This window comes from Solea senegalensis, linkage group LG19 (assembly GCF_019176455.1).
Source record: "Solea senegalensis isolate Sse05_10M linkage group LG19, IFAPA_SoseM_1, whole genome shotgun sequence".
Lineage (NCBI taxonomy): Eukaryota > Metazoa > Chordata > Actinopteri > Pleuronectiformes > Soleidae > Solea > Solea senegalensis.
The window spans coordinates 982,375-997,370 of record NC_058038.1 but is presented as its reverse complement, the minus strand read 5'-3'; the positions used below and the strand labels follow the sequence as shown (position 1 = coordinate 997,370).

General features: G+C 44.9%; 1 protein-coding gene across 1 annotated transcript; it reads left to right on the top strand.

Annotated features, from left to right (window-relative positions):
- Positions 1-291: 291 nt before the first annotated feature.
- On the top strand, positions 292-11,632 carry LOC122785457 (sodium- and chloride-dependent betaine transporter-like). The gene is made up of 14 exons (XM_044051257.1): positions 292-446; positions 5,082-5,216; positions 5,350-5,487; positions 5,668-5,779; positions 5,880-6,012; positions 6,800-6,934; positions 7,796-7,899; positions 8,727-8,851; positions 8,981-9,093; positions 9,682-9,819; positions 9,900-10,002; positions 10,166-10,266; positions 11,071-11,244; positions 11,420-11,632. Exons 1-14 carry the CDS (start codon positions 317-319, stop codon positions 11,534-11,536), a joined length of 1,758 nt encoding a protein of 585 aa, XP_043907192.1. The 5' UTR covers positions 292-316; the 3' UTR covers positions 11,537-11,632.
- Positions 11,633-14,996: the final 3,364 nt, after the last annotated feature.

Here is a 14,996-nt window from a genome sequence, read left to right as displayed (position 1 = left end):
AGTAATCTAATCTATTAACAAAAGCATGAACTAGTTTTTCAGCATTTATAATGAACTGAAGGGTTCTGAAACTGCTGAAATATTTCTAAATCATAGCTTTCAAAAACAAGATTAGAAGTAGATGTTTTTTGTTTTGTTTTATGTGTATAGCTGCCATTAGCATGGAAATGGAATGCATTATTTTAACAGAGCTGCACTGAAGATCCGCCCCCAACTCAGCTAAACTCGGTTGACTTGATTTTCAGCCTTTCCAGGTAAATTCACTTCACTGCAAACTCTCTAATGGTCTGTACTGATAGGAGGCAGAGGACACAAGATGCAGAACGCTGTGGAGAAGAGGGAACAGTGGGGGAAGAAGAGAGAATATCTACTGGCTGTCGCAGGAAATGTCGTGGGTCTGGGCAACGTGTGGAGATTCCCCTACCTGTGCTATAAGAATGGAGGAGGTGAGCTGGACTTGACATTATTGTATCTTTTTAGTGAAGCCTGGGCTCTCTCCCCCTCCTCTCCTCTGTCCCCCATTTTCCTTTCACCCCAACCGGTCAAGGCAGATGCTGCACATCTGTGCGTCAGGCTCCGTCAGAGATTTCTTCTTCTCTCCACTGAAGAAGTGTTTGCTCATTGTGTGAACTGTTGTGTTTCTCTGCTCCATGATGTTGTTATGTACAGACCTGAGATCATGTACGTTGGGATTTTATATAAATACAATTGAATTAAATTCACTTGAGAGGGAAAAGCTGTTTTGTTATGAGATCATTTTACATAAAAAGGTTTTCATAAATAAATTAGATCATTATTTAAAAGTGCAGTAAAACGTGTTATTTATTTTTATTTGGCAGAAATGAAAGATGACTGTTTCTTCATATTATATCAGGAGTCAGGTCACATCTATGACCGCCAACGAGTGAGCTCGGCGTCGGCGTGACCACAACCTCTGTCTTTGTTAAGAAGTGCAGCCAAAAATTTAGTTCTTCTGGAATGTGGTGTCACCACAAACAGAGTTTATGTTTGTATGACCCACAACTGTGGGATTTGAAACATGCAGTGGCTTCTTCAAAATTCAACTTGCATATTCTGTAAAAAATGAAAATCTTGTTTTCTCGTGGCTGCTCACAGATCACATGTCACTGGCACTTAGACCAGGAAGTGGTGAGTGTCTAGCCGCCAGGGGTGTCAAACTCATTTTTGTTCAGGGGCCACATACAGCACAATTTGATCTCAAGAGGGACGGACCAGTAAAAATAGTAAAATAATAGCATAATAACCTATGAACAACAAGAACAACAGCAACTCCTTGCTTTTTTTCTCCTTTGTTTTATATTTAATGAACGATATTTTTACAAAACATGAAATTTCTTGAGAAATATAAGTGCAATTTCAACAATATCGTGCCCAAATGTACTATTTACACAGCACACTGGATCTAAAAAGGCACAGCATTTAGTCACAGGTATCTGGAAGAGAAAAATATTGTATTTGACATTATGTTTAGATTGTAATCGTAGTGTGAAATTTTAACAAATCCATCCTTTGGGCCGGATTGGACCCTGCAGCGGGCCGTATGTTTGACACCCCTGGGTTAGACTATGTCACATTTAATGTGAGGCTAAAATTCTGACTTATCTGACTTATCTAACTTATCTAACTTATCTGATTTATCTGACTTATCTGACTTATCTGACTTATCTGACTTCTCTGACTTATCTGACTTATCTAATTTATCTAATTTATCTAATTTATCTAACTTATCTGACTTCATCATCATCATCATCATCCTCCGCTTATCCGGGGCTGGGTCGCGGGGGCAGCAGTTTCAGTAAGGCACCCCAAACTTCCCTTTCCCGACCTACATTGACCAGCTCCGACTGAGGGATCCCGAGGCGTTCCCAGGCCAGAGTGGAGATGTAATCTCTCCACCTTGTCCTAGGTCTACCCCAAGGCCTCCTCCCAGCTGGACGTGCCTGATACACCTCCCTTGGGAGGCGCCCAGGAGGCATCCTCACCAGATGCCCGAACCACCTCAACTGGCAGTTCTACTCAGAGCTCCCCCCGGATGACCGAGCTTCTCACCCTATCTCTAAGGGAGAAGCCAGCCACTCTCCTGAGGCATCCCATTTCGGCCACTTGTACCCGCGATCTCGTTCTTTCGGTCATGACCCAACCTTCATGACCATAGGTCAGGGTAGGAATAAAGATTGACCGGTAGATCGAGAGCTTTGCCTTCCGGCTCAGCTGAGCAGTACCCCACCAGCCGCGGTACTGTACGAGCGTTCCGATTCTCCGGCCCATCTCCCACTCCCTCGTCCCCTCACTCGTGAACAAGACCCCAAGATACTTGAACACCTTCACCTGAGGCAAGGAGTCATTCCCTACCCGGAGAAAGCAATCCACCGGTTTCCTGCTAAGAGCCATGGCCTCGGACTTAGAGGTCCTGATCTTCATCCCAACCGCTTCACACTCGGCCACAACCGATCCAGTGAGCGATGAAGGTCACAGGCCAACGAAGCCATGAGGACCACATCATCTGCAAAGAGCAGCGACAAGGTCTCAAGCCTGCCAAACCACAACGCCTCTCCCCCACGACTACGCCTCGATGTCCTGTCCATGAAAATCACAAACAGGATTGGTGATAAAGTGCAGCCGTGGCGAAGGTCAACACCCACAGGAAACGGGCCTGATTTAGTGCAGAGAACCCGGACACAGCTCATACTTTGGGCGTAAAGGGATTGAATGGCCCTAAGTAGTGCCCCCCTCACCCCATACTCCCGCAGCACCCCCCCACAGTCTCTCCCTGGGAACCTGATCATACGCCTTCTCCAAGTCCACAAAACACATATAGACTGGATGGGCATACTCCCAGGCCCCCTCCAGGATCCCTGCAAGAGTGAAGAGCTGGTCCGTTGTTCCACGACCAGGACAGAATTCACATTGTTCCTCTTGAATCTGAGGTTCGACTACCGGTCGAACCCTCCTTTCCAGTACCTTGGAGTAAACCTTACCAGGGAGGCTGAGAAGTGTGATGCCACACCCCAGTTTGCCACTCCTTTGGTACTGACCCCTACCTCCACGCAATGTTGAAGAGACATGTCATCCAAGACAGCCCCTCCACACCTAGAACCTTCAGCATTTCTGGGTGGATCGCAACAACCCCTGGGGCCTTTCCACTGCGGAGTTGTTTAACACCACAGTGACCTCCCTGAGGGAGATTGACGATGATCCCCCATCAGCTTCCCTCTCTGCCTCCACCACAGAGGGCGCAGATGTCGGATTCAGGAGTTCATCAAAGTGTTCCTTCCACTGTCCGGTTACCACCTCAGTCGAGGTCAACAGTGTCCCATCCTTACTGTACACAGCTTGGATGGTCCCCCGCTTTCCCCTCCTGAGGCCCCGAATGGTTTTCCAGAAACACCTTCTCCATGTCCTCTCCAAACTTCTCCCATACCCACTGCTTTGCATCTGCCACAGCAGAGGCTGCCACCCTTCGGGCCCGTCGATTACTTATCCCGGAAACACTCCTTCTTCAGTTGGACAGCTTCCCTGACCACCGGTGTCCACCACGATGTTCGAGGGTTACCGCCCCTTGAGGCACCTAAAGCCCTGGAGCCACAGCTCTCCACTACAGCTTTCATAATAGAGTCTTTGAACACTGCCCATTCAGGTTCAATGTCCCCAGCCTCCACAGGGAAGGCCTCTTGGACAGGGGCATCCTCCAGACATTCCCAGTTCATCCGCACTACACGTTTGGGTTTACCAGGTCTGTCCCGAGTCCTCCCCCATCCTCTGACCCAACTCACCATCAGATGATGATCAGTTGACAGCTCTGCCCCTCTCTTCACCCGAGTGTCCAGAACATGCGCGTTGAAATCTCCCAGCAGAACTATGGAGTCCCCCGACGGAGCCCCTTGCAGGACTCCATCTAGGACCTCCAAGAAGGCCGACTACTCCGAGCTGCTGTTCGATGCATAGGCACAAACAGCAGTCAGGGCTTCCCCCCCACAACCCTAAGGCGCAGGGAGGCGACCCTCTCGTTCACCAGGGGAAACTCCAACGCAGCAGCGATCAGCCGGGGGCTCGTGAGTATCCCCACACCCGCCCGGCGCCTTACACCCTGGGCAACTCCAGAGAAGAAAAACTTCCAACCCCTATCCAGGAATGTGGTTCCAGAGCCAAGGCTGTGCGTGGAGGTAAGCCCCACCAGATCTATCTGGTAGCGCTCCATCTCCCGCACAAGCACTGGCTCTTTCCCCCACAGCGAGGTGACGTTCCACGTCCCCAGAGCCAGCTTCTGCTGCCCAGGTCCAGTAAGTCGAGACCCCCGACCTTCACTGCCACCCATATGGCAGCGCACCCGACCCCAGTCGGTCTCCCTGCAGGTGGTGGGTCGGATAAAGGACGATGAAGAGGCCACGGGACTTGTTCGGGCTGTGCCTGGCTGGGCCCCGTGGTAGACCCAGCCACCAGGCGCTCACGGGCCCTCCGTCTGGGCCTGGCTCCAGGCGGGGGCCCCGGGCTTCCTACGGGTAGGGTCACTCTCTTCCTCTGTCGTTGTTTCATGGGGTCAGTTAAATGCTAAATGTAATTCCCCTGAAGTATAAACACACATTGTAGCATTAGTGTTCTATTATGTATAATGAACGAAATTAAAGACGTTGTGTTTGGGTGAGGTGCAGGTTTCTGCTGCCAAAACTACAGCGATGTTTTATATGTGTAAACAAGTGTGAGACCCTAACCCTAACCCAGCCGAGACCAGCAGCTCACCTTTTTATGGATTAAGATGCAATAAATTGAGCAGTTTACAAAGAAAAACTGCAAACTGAAAACAAAAGCTGTCTCACAGTGAGATAAAGCAGCAAACATGTTCTTAAGACAGACAGCTTTAAGTTTATGTCGAAAACAAAGTCTGTTTTTCCTGGTGGTGACTGGCAGCCATGATTTCACTGAGTAGAGACCTGGCTGTGTCAAGTCAAGTGAACAGTAAAAAGGTGGTTGATGTTCTTAAATCCACTAAGAACGTCAAAGAACGACTCTCTTCAAATTCAGCGACAACAAACACCGTCACACGAGTGTGTTTCTGTGTGCAGGCGTCTTCCTGTTGCCTTACCTCTTCTTCGCCGTGCTGTTGGGCGTTCCACTCTTCCTGCTGGAGACTGCCATTGGTCAGTACACACAGGAGAGTGCCATCACCTGCTGGACCAGGATCTGCCCACTGGCAACAGGTAATCATTATTACCTGTACACAGTGACAGAGAGCTACACCAGCCCATTCTATGATTATAGATTCTTTATTTTATTTAGAGCTTTGTCAACAAACAGGATAAAGTGTGTTAAAGGTTGTTTTCCCTTCTTAAGGAGCTGGTTATGCCGTCATCGTTATCCAGCTGTATGCCAAAGTCTACTGCATGATCCTGGCCTGGGCACTACTCTACCTCATCTACTGTTTCACTGCCACTCTGCCTTGGGCAACCTGCAGCAATCCCTGGAACACAGGTCAGCAAACTTTAAATGACTTGCCGGTGTTTTGGGGTTTGTGTGTGTTTTTGTTTGTGTTTGTGAATATGCTGCTCGTTGCTCCTGCTGCATGTGTTTTGGCCCTGTCAGCCACTGTACCATACAGATCATGTGTCTCTGTGTCAGTACCTCTTACAAACACACTTTCTTTTTCAACAGACAGATGTATGGACCTGACTTCTGTGAACTGGACAACGATGCACCGTGGCAACCAGACCGTCAACTTCACGTCTGGAGATCACAGCAAGTCTTCAGTTTCTGAGTTTTGGGAGTGAGTGAGTCCTGTCACAGCCAGCACATTAGAAACAGAACAGCAATTCTTCACTTGACCTACGCATAACCTTCACCTACTGTCTGGTGTCCCTGAACAGGCGAGGAGTGTTGTCTATGTCTGGGGGAATAGATGAGGTTGGCACCGTGAAATGGGACGTGGTGCTGTGTCTGGTGGCCTGCTGGGTGGCCTGCTACTTCTGCGTCTGGAAAGGTGTCCACTCCACAGGAAAGGTTGGTCAACACTTTCTGATAAAGCCAACAGATTAGAGAACCTACGACGGAGTATTAGGGCCACATTGAGAAAAAATAAATAGTTATTATCCCTCACAACTGTCAGGGTAGTGTGTTTGAAATCTCTGAAAGTGATCTTTTTAATTTAATGTATTTTTTTCGGAATAAATATCAAAGCATTTCTACGAAGGAGTATTAGGGCCAGCCAAAAAAAAAAAAAAATCTGACACAAGAAAAAAAAAGTCAGGCAAAAAAAAAAGAAAAACAAAGTCAGGCATAAAAATAAATTAATTTAGAAAAGTACTATAATCGATGGCCATGGCTGCCTCTACAGACATGTCGATTAAGCGGTACTATAATAAGGAAATTCTCTCCTTTGGCTCAAAAACACGCTGAAGAGACTGTATCAGAAACTTAGTTTGTTCAGGAGGATAAACCATACAAACTTGGAGGAGGTGGCCGCATTCATGCAAAATGAAATAGCTGGAACGGGGCAGATGCAGGGGTACCGATGGTTGCACCTGAGTGTGATCCAGAGAGGCTATGTTGTATCACAAGATACAATAAGGCAACTGATCAAGTTGCTTGATCCTGTCGGTGTGGAGCTCAGACAGACACGGCTGTGGTACGTGGTCAAGCCTCTGCAGTTTATTTTTTTTCGCCTGGCTTTTTTTTTTTCTTTGTGGATTTTTTTTAACATTAATTGCATGGACAGAACTTATGTTCAGTTCAATAGTCACATTCTGTCAACCTGAAGCAATATGTTAAATAACCACTGTCATTGCAGGTGGTGTACATCACGGCAGTGTTTCCCTACATAATGCTGGCCATCCTGCTGGTCAGGGGGTTGACATTACCAGGAGCCTGGCAAGGTGTTGTCTACTATCTGTATCCAGAACCTTCTCGTCTGGCAGACCTTCAGGTGACACACACCAGAATCAGAATCAGAATCAGAAGAGCTTTTTTGCCAAGTATGATTTGCACATACAAGGAATTTGTTCTGGTGTCATAGGTGCATAACAAACATACAAAATAAAAAAAAATAAAAAAAAAAAGTTAAGTGAAACAGTAAAAGTTAGGTGAAACAGTAAATCCTGAAGCTTTACCATGTTTGTCTGTTTGGTTTGAAAACCCTCCAATTTATCCAAAGAGCAATGAGGACTGGTACGTTGCTCAGGGGTACCCCAGCCCTTGACCTGGCATGGCTTTAAACAGGCAACCCTCCGGTTACCATGGGTTTACACCTCAGGTCAGTTATTGTGAAGCAGGGCTGAGGAACTTCAATAATAGAGAGGGTCACTTTTTTGACCATGTGACCGCACACCATCAATATCTATAAACTATAGAACTGTAATCAATATAGTGTACATAACAACAACATGTAGCAGAGAAACACAACAGTTCACATGAGCAAACACTAGGCTTCAGTGGAAAGAAAAAGAAATCTCTGACAGAACCACACTCACAGATGTGCAGCATCTGCCTCGACCGGTTGGGGTGAAAGGAAAAATGGGGGACAGAGGAGAGGTGGGGGAGAGAAAGGACAAGAGGGAGGTGAGTCAGAGACAGAAGAGAGAGACCAGCAGCAGATACACAACAACTGTATCAAGTTCTAAGTTTATACAGGACAGTTTGAGTCAGTGATGACATGTTTATAGAATTATGACGTCATTTATATGAGCAGAGATTGTTGATAAAGAATTCTACTTTAATGATTGTATAATAACAATGGTGATGATTTGATATGAATGATAATAATATTTTCTTTGCCCTTGTTGATCAGGTGTGGATGGAGGCGAGTTCTCAGGTCCTCTTCTCCTATGGTGTTGCAGAAGGATCCATAATCACTCTGGGCAGCTACAACAAAGTCAAGAACAACTGTGTCAAGTGAGCCATGTGATCACTCTCTCCACTGATACAGTATATGTTCAGTTGTTATCACGGCGACTACATCAGTGAAGTCCATCTAACTTCATGCAGTAATTGTCATACATTCACCAATTCACCAGTTACTTCTCAGTTACTGATGCTCTTAGATCGCAGGCTGTATTTCTAGTTCTTCACCACCAGTGAAGAGCACAAAGTGGGGTGAACTTTAAAGACGTGTTTCCTCCGAGTGGACCGGTTCAGTTTGGTTCACTACGGTACATAACCAGAATGTGTAAGTGAGCATAGTGCAGAGATCATTCATTGTTCATTTGAGAGACAGCCTGGGGGAGGAAACTGTCTCTGCAGCGCCGCCTCCTGGCAACAGTCTGGGGTGATGGAGGTGCACAGGACTGACTGAACGATGGCGGCGTAAAAAAGACAATGTTGTTTTTTTATTGTCTTTTTTTGCTATTAGAATTTTTTTTTGGTCATAATTGAAGTCGTCCGACAATAAAGTCATAATCTTTGACACTTTATGATAACATGAAGACAGGGTTAACCATTTGGCCAGGAAGCAGTTCCTATAGTGGCTGAATACTGTTCCACTACGACCTGTCCCATATTTCCTGTCTCCACTATTGTCATCAAAAAGAAATTGTTTAAGCAATTAATAAGAAATAATGAGTGTATTTGGGGCACACGCCCCGGTGCTTTGGCTAACTCTCCAGCCACCAATGAATGAATTACTGTATTTAGCATTACTGGGTGAAATAAAACATTCATCCTGTGTAGTTTTATGTAAAATCTCAGATATTAAAGTGATTATTGTGTGTGTATATCTTCAGGGACAGTCTGTGGTTGTGTGCACTCAACAGTGGCACCAGCTTCGTCGCTGGCTTTGCAGTCTTCTCGTCTCTGGGCTTCATGGCTCAGGCTCAGGGAACCACCATCGACATGGTCGTCGATTCAGGTGAAAGTCACTGTTTTTGGGATAAATGTGAATTTATATTTATTTGTGCATGTTTTTGCAGAATGACAAAGATCTTAGTCAAAGCAAGTGGAGACGATGAAAATGCTAATATTTCTCTGGTCTTCTCAGGACCTGGGCTGGCGTTCATTGCGTTTCCTCAGGCTGTAGCCATGATGCCTCTGCCTCAGTTGTGGGGGGCCTGCTTCTTCATCATGCTCATTATGTTGGGGTTGGACACAGTGGTAAGATTAATTGGTGGATTGACTTTGACACTTGAATAAGGAAATGGTTTCAGACTTTTAACTGCAGAGGGTCTGGATGTAGAAAGTAAATGTCTGCAGAAGTTCCTCTGGATCAACTCCAGAGATTCTCCTGCTAAAGCAAATGTGTCTAAACCAGACAATGTCCTTTTTTTTGCTGGCAGCTCTCACTGATCCAGGGTGTGTCCTCCGTGACATGGGCCTCAGGCTATGATTGTAAATCTGCTAAAATGCTCCTGTTAGCTTGTCTCCAACTGTATTGGCATTCTGGGGCAGATGAGGTCACAAAACAAAGGTCACGCCCTCTAGCAATAACGCTGTTCACATATATACATACATATGTGAACAGCGTTATCGCCAGAGGGCGTGATCTTTGTTTTGTGACCTCATCTCCTGGAGCTCTATAGTGTTGACAGGCGACTCACAGCTGAAAAGGCTGAGAAAGCTGAACGTGATGTCTAGCAAATGAGGCTCTGATTCCTCAGATTAAATCGTGCACTCTTCCCAGTCTCTCCTTAAATCTTAATGCACATTTTTTGCAATGATTTGCTGAAGTTTGATTCTTTGTAGTTTGTAGGTTTGGAAACGATAATATCGTCAGTGACCGACATATTCCCAGGAGTTTTACGAAGACCCTGGTGCCGAGAAATATTCCTCCTCCTGTTCTGCTGTGTCTGCTTCACCATACAGATCCTTCTGACCACCCAGGTATTACGCAATGAGAGGATCTTAACCAATCATCATAGAGGATTTTTTTTGTGTGTGATTTTCTGTTTTGTCTTGTGCAGGGAGGAGTCTACATTTTCCAGCTGATTGATTACTATGGTTGCAGTGGAGCATGTTTGTTATTTGTGTGCATGGTCCAGAGTGTGGCTGTTGGATGGGCTTTTGGTAAGAGATCAACCCCCCCCAAAAAAACAACAACAACTGCAGTTGCTATAAAAGCCAATAATGCAACAATATCACTGAGTTGATCAGGAAATACATTTGTGCTTTTATAGTTGAAATCATGTGAATAAAAACACAGATGTTACTAAATATCTTTATCATTCAGGGGCTGACCGGATGTGTGATGCTATAGAAGACATGACGGGTCAGAGGCCATGGGTCATTTTTAAACTGTGCTGGTGTTACATCACCCCTCTGATCTGCTTGGTGAGTTACAACATGACTTGGTTTTTTTTACTAGTAAACATCATAATTTTAACAAATTGTCTCAAACAGTTAATATTATTATAAGGTGCATTGTAAGGAAGCTTCAGAGTTGGAATCTGGGCATCTCGATAATGACCCTTAGGGGGAGGAAGAGGAATAGACCAAGGAAGAGTGGGGTGGGGGGTGTCTTTATGTTATCATCAAGTAGCAACAAAATACTTTTTTCCCCATTTGGAATAGTACCAAAATAACCATTCCATACACCCTTCCTTTGGGGTACCACAGTAAAATGGTAGACTGGCTCCACCTTGGACAGTCTGCTGATTGGGCAACAGACAAACATCACTACCATGTTGACAACGAACAACGACATAGAACACAACACAACAATCAATGATGGAGGACATCCAGCCGCTCTTTTTCCCTGCTCAGTTTGTGTCTCGCTCCATTCATGGACGTACCGTACATTTTACTGCTTTACAAACCCAAACACTCCACTCGATTGCAGCGCAGCTTTAGTGTTACTTGACAGAGTCTGTTTTCAGAGGAATGATGCATCGTTCAAACTGAACAGGCTGAATAATAACATCAACAGCAGCAGTTGCACACTGGAGCTCTAAAGTAAATATACTAATTCTTATGGGTACGGAAACCAAAAACTCACTGTCAAGTAATTTTACACATACACAAATAATAATAATAATGATAATAATAACTTTGGTTGAATGTCTGCTAGTAAACCCTCTAAGAGGGCTCCCAAAAAATCAGCAAATGTAACAAGCTTATTGTGTGTTATATTTTCAGGTTTGCTTCATTGGCTCCTTCCTGGACTTTCAGCCCCTAAAAACTGGGGACTATGTGTACCCAGACTGGGCCTACTATCTGGGCTGGTCCTTTTCTTTTTCCTCTGTCGTCTTCATACCCATCTGGGCCGTTTGCAAAATCTGCCTCACCAAGACCAAGGGCTCCCTCAAACAAGTAGGGTCATCATCATGAATTATTTTTACTGTCATATATGTATGTGTATATATCTATATCTAAATAGATATAGATATATACAGTATATGCTGCTTTTTAATCAACCTCGTCTATTTAAATAATATAATTAACATGATTAACATTTGGTAATTGTTGAATGTTGTGTCCTCGACAGCGTCTCTTGCTCCTGTGGCGTCCTGTTACAGAACCTGATGGTGGCAACTTAGACAAAGTAAATGTGGATGAAACAGAGATGACACCAATGAATACTTCTGTCTCTGACATGTTATGAGTCAGTATGAGAATTTAGATGATTGATTTTCACATATGATATTTAAGCTGTAAAGCTGTATGTATGCATGTGTGTAATATTAAAGGTGTGTTGATTATGCAACATTATTAGTCATTTTCAATGATCCCCTCTGTTGAATGTACCACATCACTATTTTTATACGGGAAATCTTGTAAAAGTGAATATTTTATTTTGGTCGTGGCATGCTTCTTCATTTTTATTATCATCATCATCATTATTATCAAATGCAGCCTTAGGTGGTCTCAAGCCAGTGTCTTTTTGAGCCGGTCCCAAGCCTGGATAAATGCAGAGGGTTCCGTCAGGAAGGGCATCCGGCATAAAACTTGTGCCAAAACCAAATATGCGAATCAAATCTATGACTTCCATACCGGATCGGTCGGTATGGAATTGGGCTACTGTAAGTCGAAGTCGAAGGAGGAGAGGAGCAAGGCGGGTTCAGAAACAGAGAGAAAACAGGAAAGGCAAGAGTCTGGGACTGAGAGTAGGCACTTTGAATATTGGGACAATGACAGGAAAAGCTAGAGAGTTGATTGTGTGTCCAGGAGTCCAGGTGGAAAGGTAGCAAGGCGAGAAGCTTAGGTGCAGGTTTGAAGTTGTACTACTATGGTATTGATAGGAAGAGAAATGGAGGAGGGGTTATCCTAAAGGAGGAGTTTGTTAGGAATGTCCTGGAAGTGAAAAGAGTGTCAGATAGACTGATGAGTCTGAAGCTTGAAATTGAAGGTGTGATGTTAAATGTTATTAGTGGCTATGCCCCACAGGTGGGATGTGAATTAGAGGAAAAGGAAACATTCTGGAGTGAGTTAGATGAAGTGATGCAGAATATCCCCAGAGGTGAGAGAGTGGTAATTGGTGCAGACGTCAATGGACATGTTGGTGCAGGAAATAGAGGTGATGAAGAAGTGATGGGCAGGTTTGGTATCCAGGACAGGAACACAGAGGGACAGATGGTGGTAGACTTTGCAAAAATGATGGAAATGGCTGTAGTGAATCCTTTTTTCCAGAAGAGGCACGAGCATAGGGTAACTTATAAGAGTGGAGGTAGGAGCACACAGGTAGACTACATCTTGTATAGACCATGTAATCTGAAGGAGATCAGTGACTGCAAAGTAGTGGTGGGTGAGAGTGTAGCAAGTCAGCATAGGATGAATCTGGTGACAAGGAAGACGAAGAGGACAAAGACAGAACAAAGGACAAAGTGGTGGAAGCTGAAAAGAGAGGACTGTTGTATGGTTTTCAGGGAGGAGTTGAGAAAGAATCTGGGTGGTCAGGGAGAGCTCCCAGATGACTGGACAACTACAGCTAATGTAATCAGGGAGACAGGTAGGAGAGTACTTGGTGTGTCGTCAGGAAGGAAAGTAGATAAGGAGACTTGGTGGTGGAATGGGGAAGTGCAGGAGTATATAAAGAGAAAGAGGTTAGCAAAGAAAAAGTGGGACACTGAGGAGACTGAAGAGAGCAGACAGGAGTACAGGGAGGTGCAGCACAAGGTCAAGGTAGAGGTCGCAAAGGCCAATACAGGTTGGAAAAACAGAGAGATAGAGATGGGAAAGACGTCCAGCAGGTTCGGGTGATTCAGGATAGAGAGGGACATGTGTTGACAGGTGCCACAGAAGTAATGGGAAGTTGGAAAAAGTTCTTTGAAGAGCTAATGAATGAGGAAAATGAAAGAGAGCAAAGGGTAGAAGAAGTGACTACTGTGAACTATGAAGTAGCAGAGATTAGTAAAGATGAAGTGAGGGGGGCACTGAAGAGGATGAAGAATGGAAAGGCAGTTGGTCCCGATGATATACCTGTGGAGGTATGGAAGTGTCTAGGAGAGGAGGCAGTAGAGTTTCTGGTTAGACTATTCAACAAGATCTTAGAGAGTGAGGGGATGCCTGAGGAATGGAGAAGACGTGTGATGGTGCCCATTTTTAAGAATAAGGGAGATGTTCAGAATTGCAGTAACTATAGAGGAATAAAGTTGATGAGCCATACAATGAAGTTATGGGAAAGAGTAGTGGAAACTAGACTGAGAGCAGAAGTCAGCATTTGTGAGCAACAGTATGGTTTCATGCCTAGAAAGAGTACTACAGATGCAGTATTTGCTTTAAGAATGCTGCTAGACAAATACAGAGAAGGTCAGAGGGAGCTGCATTGTGTCTTTGTAGATCTGGAAAAAGAGAGAGGAACTATGGTACTGTATGAGGAAGTCATAGTGGCAGAGAAGTATGTTAGACTGGTGCAGGACATGTATGACAGCAGTGAGGTGTGCTGTTCAAGGTGGAGGTGGGACTACATCAGGGTTCGGCTCTGAGTCCCTTCTTGTTTGCGGTGGTGATGGACAGACTGTCAGATGAGGTTAGACAGGAATCTCCATGGACTATGATGTTTGCAGATGACATTGTGATCTGTAGTGAGAGCAGAGACCAGGTGGAGGAAAAGCTCGAGAGGTTGAGATATGGTCTAGAAAGGAGAGGAATGAAGGTTAGTCGCAGCAAGACAGAATATATGTGTGTGAATGAGAGGAACCCAAGTGGAACCATGAGGCTACAGGGAGTGGAGATAAAGAAGATGGAGGACTTGAAGTATTTAGGGTCAACAGTCCAGAGCAGTGGAGATTGTGGAAAAGAGGTGAAGAAACATGTTCAAGCTGGTTGTAATGGGTGGAGAAAAATGTCTGAGGTAATGTGTGATAAAAGACTATCAGCCAGAATGAAAGGAAAGATATACAAGACAGTGGTGAGACCAGTGATGCTGTATGGTCTAGAGACAGTGGCACTGAGGAAAAGACAGGAAGTAGAACTGGAGGTAGCAGAGATGAAGATGTTGAGGTTCTCTTTGGGAGTGACGAAGATGGATAGGATCAGGAATGAGTCAATCAGAGGAACAGCACATGTTAGATGTTTTGGAGATAAGGTCAGAGAGGCCAGAATGAGATGGTTTGGTCATGTGCAGAGGAGGGATAGTGAGTATATTGGTAGAAGGATGCTGTGGTTGGAACTGCCAGGCAGGAGGTCTAGAGGAAGACCAAAGAGAAGGTTTATGGATCGAGTGAAAGAGGACATGAAGTTATTCGGTGTGAGAGAGGAGGATACAGAGAACAGGGTGAGATGGAGGAGGTTGATTCGCTGTGGCGACCCCTGAAGGGAGCAGCCCAAAGGAAAAGAAGAAGAAATTATTATTATCATCATCATACCAATAGCACCTGGTACCTTTACTCTGGTGAGGTTCGTTTTACATGCGAAACACACACACACACACACACACACACAATGAGTGACTGTACTATATTAAATGTTGTTGCATTAAAAATGATTCATGCTAGCATGTGCCAAAATGAGGTGTGACGCCAGTTGCTATGACTACAGTTAATATTTCTGTGATTTAGATCATGAAGAGTGAAAAAAGTCTTTCTGTTTAAATGTGACACTGCAGAAATGTATCACACCGGCGT

What these genes read in the sequence shown, in the direction of transcription:
- LOC122785457 (XM_044051257.1), top strand. Translation starts at nt 317, where the DNA reads ATGCAGAACGCTGTGGAGAAGAGGGAACAGTGGGGGAAGAAGAGAGAA. An exon ending in TCAGTTTCTGAGTTTTGGGA is followed by an intron (nt 5,780 to 5,879) that starts GTGAGTGAGTCC and finishes GTCCCTGAACAG; the next exon opens with GCGAGGAGTGTTGTCTATGT. An exon ending in CTCGTCTGGCAGACCTTCAG is followed by an intron (nt 6,935 to 7,795) that starts GTGACACACACC and finishes CTTGTTGATCAG; the next exon opens with GTGTGGATGGAGGCGAGTTC.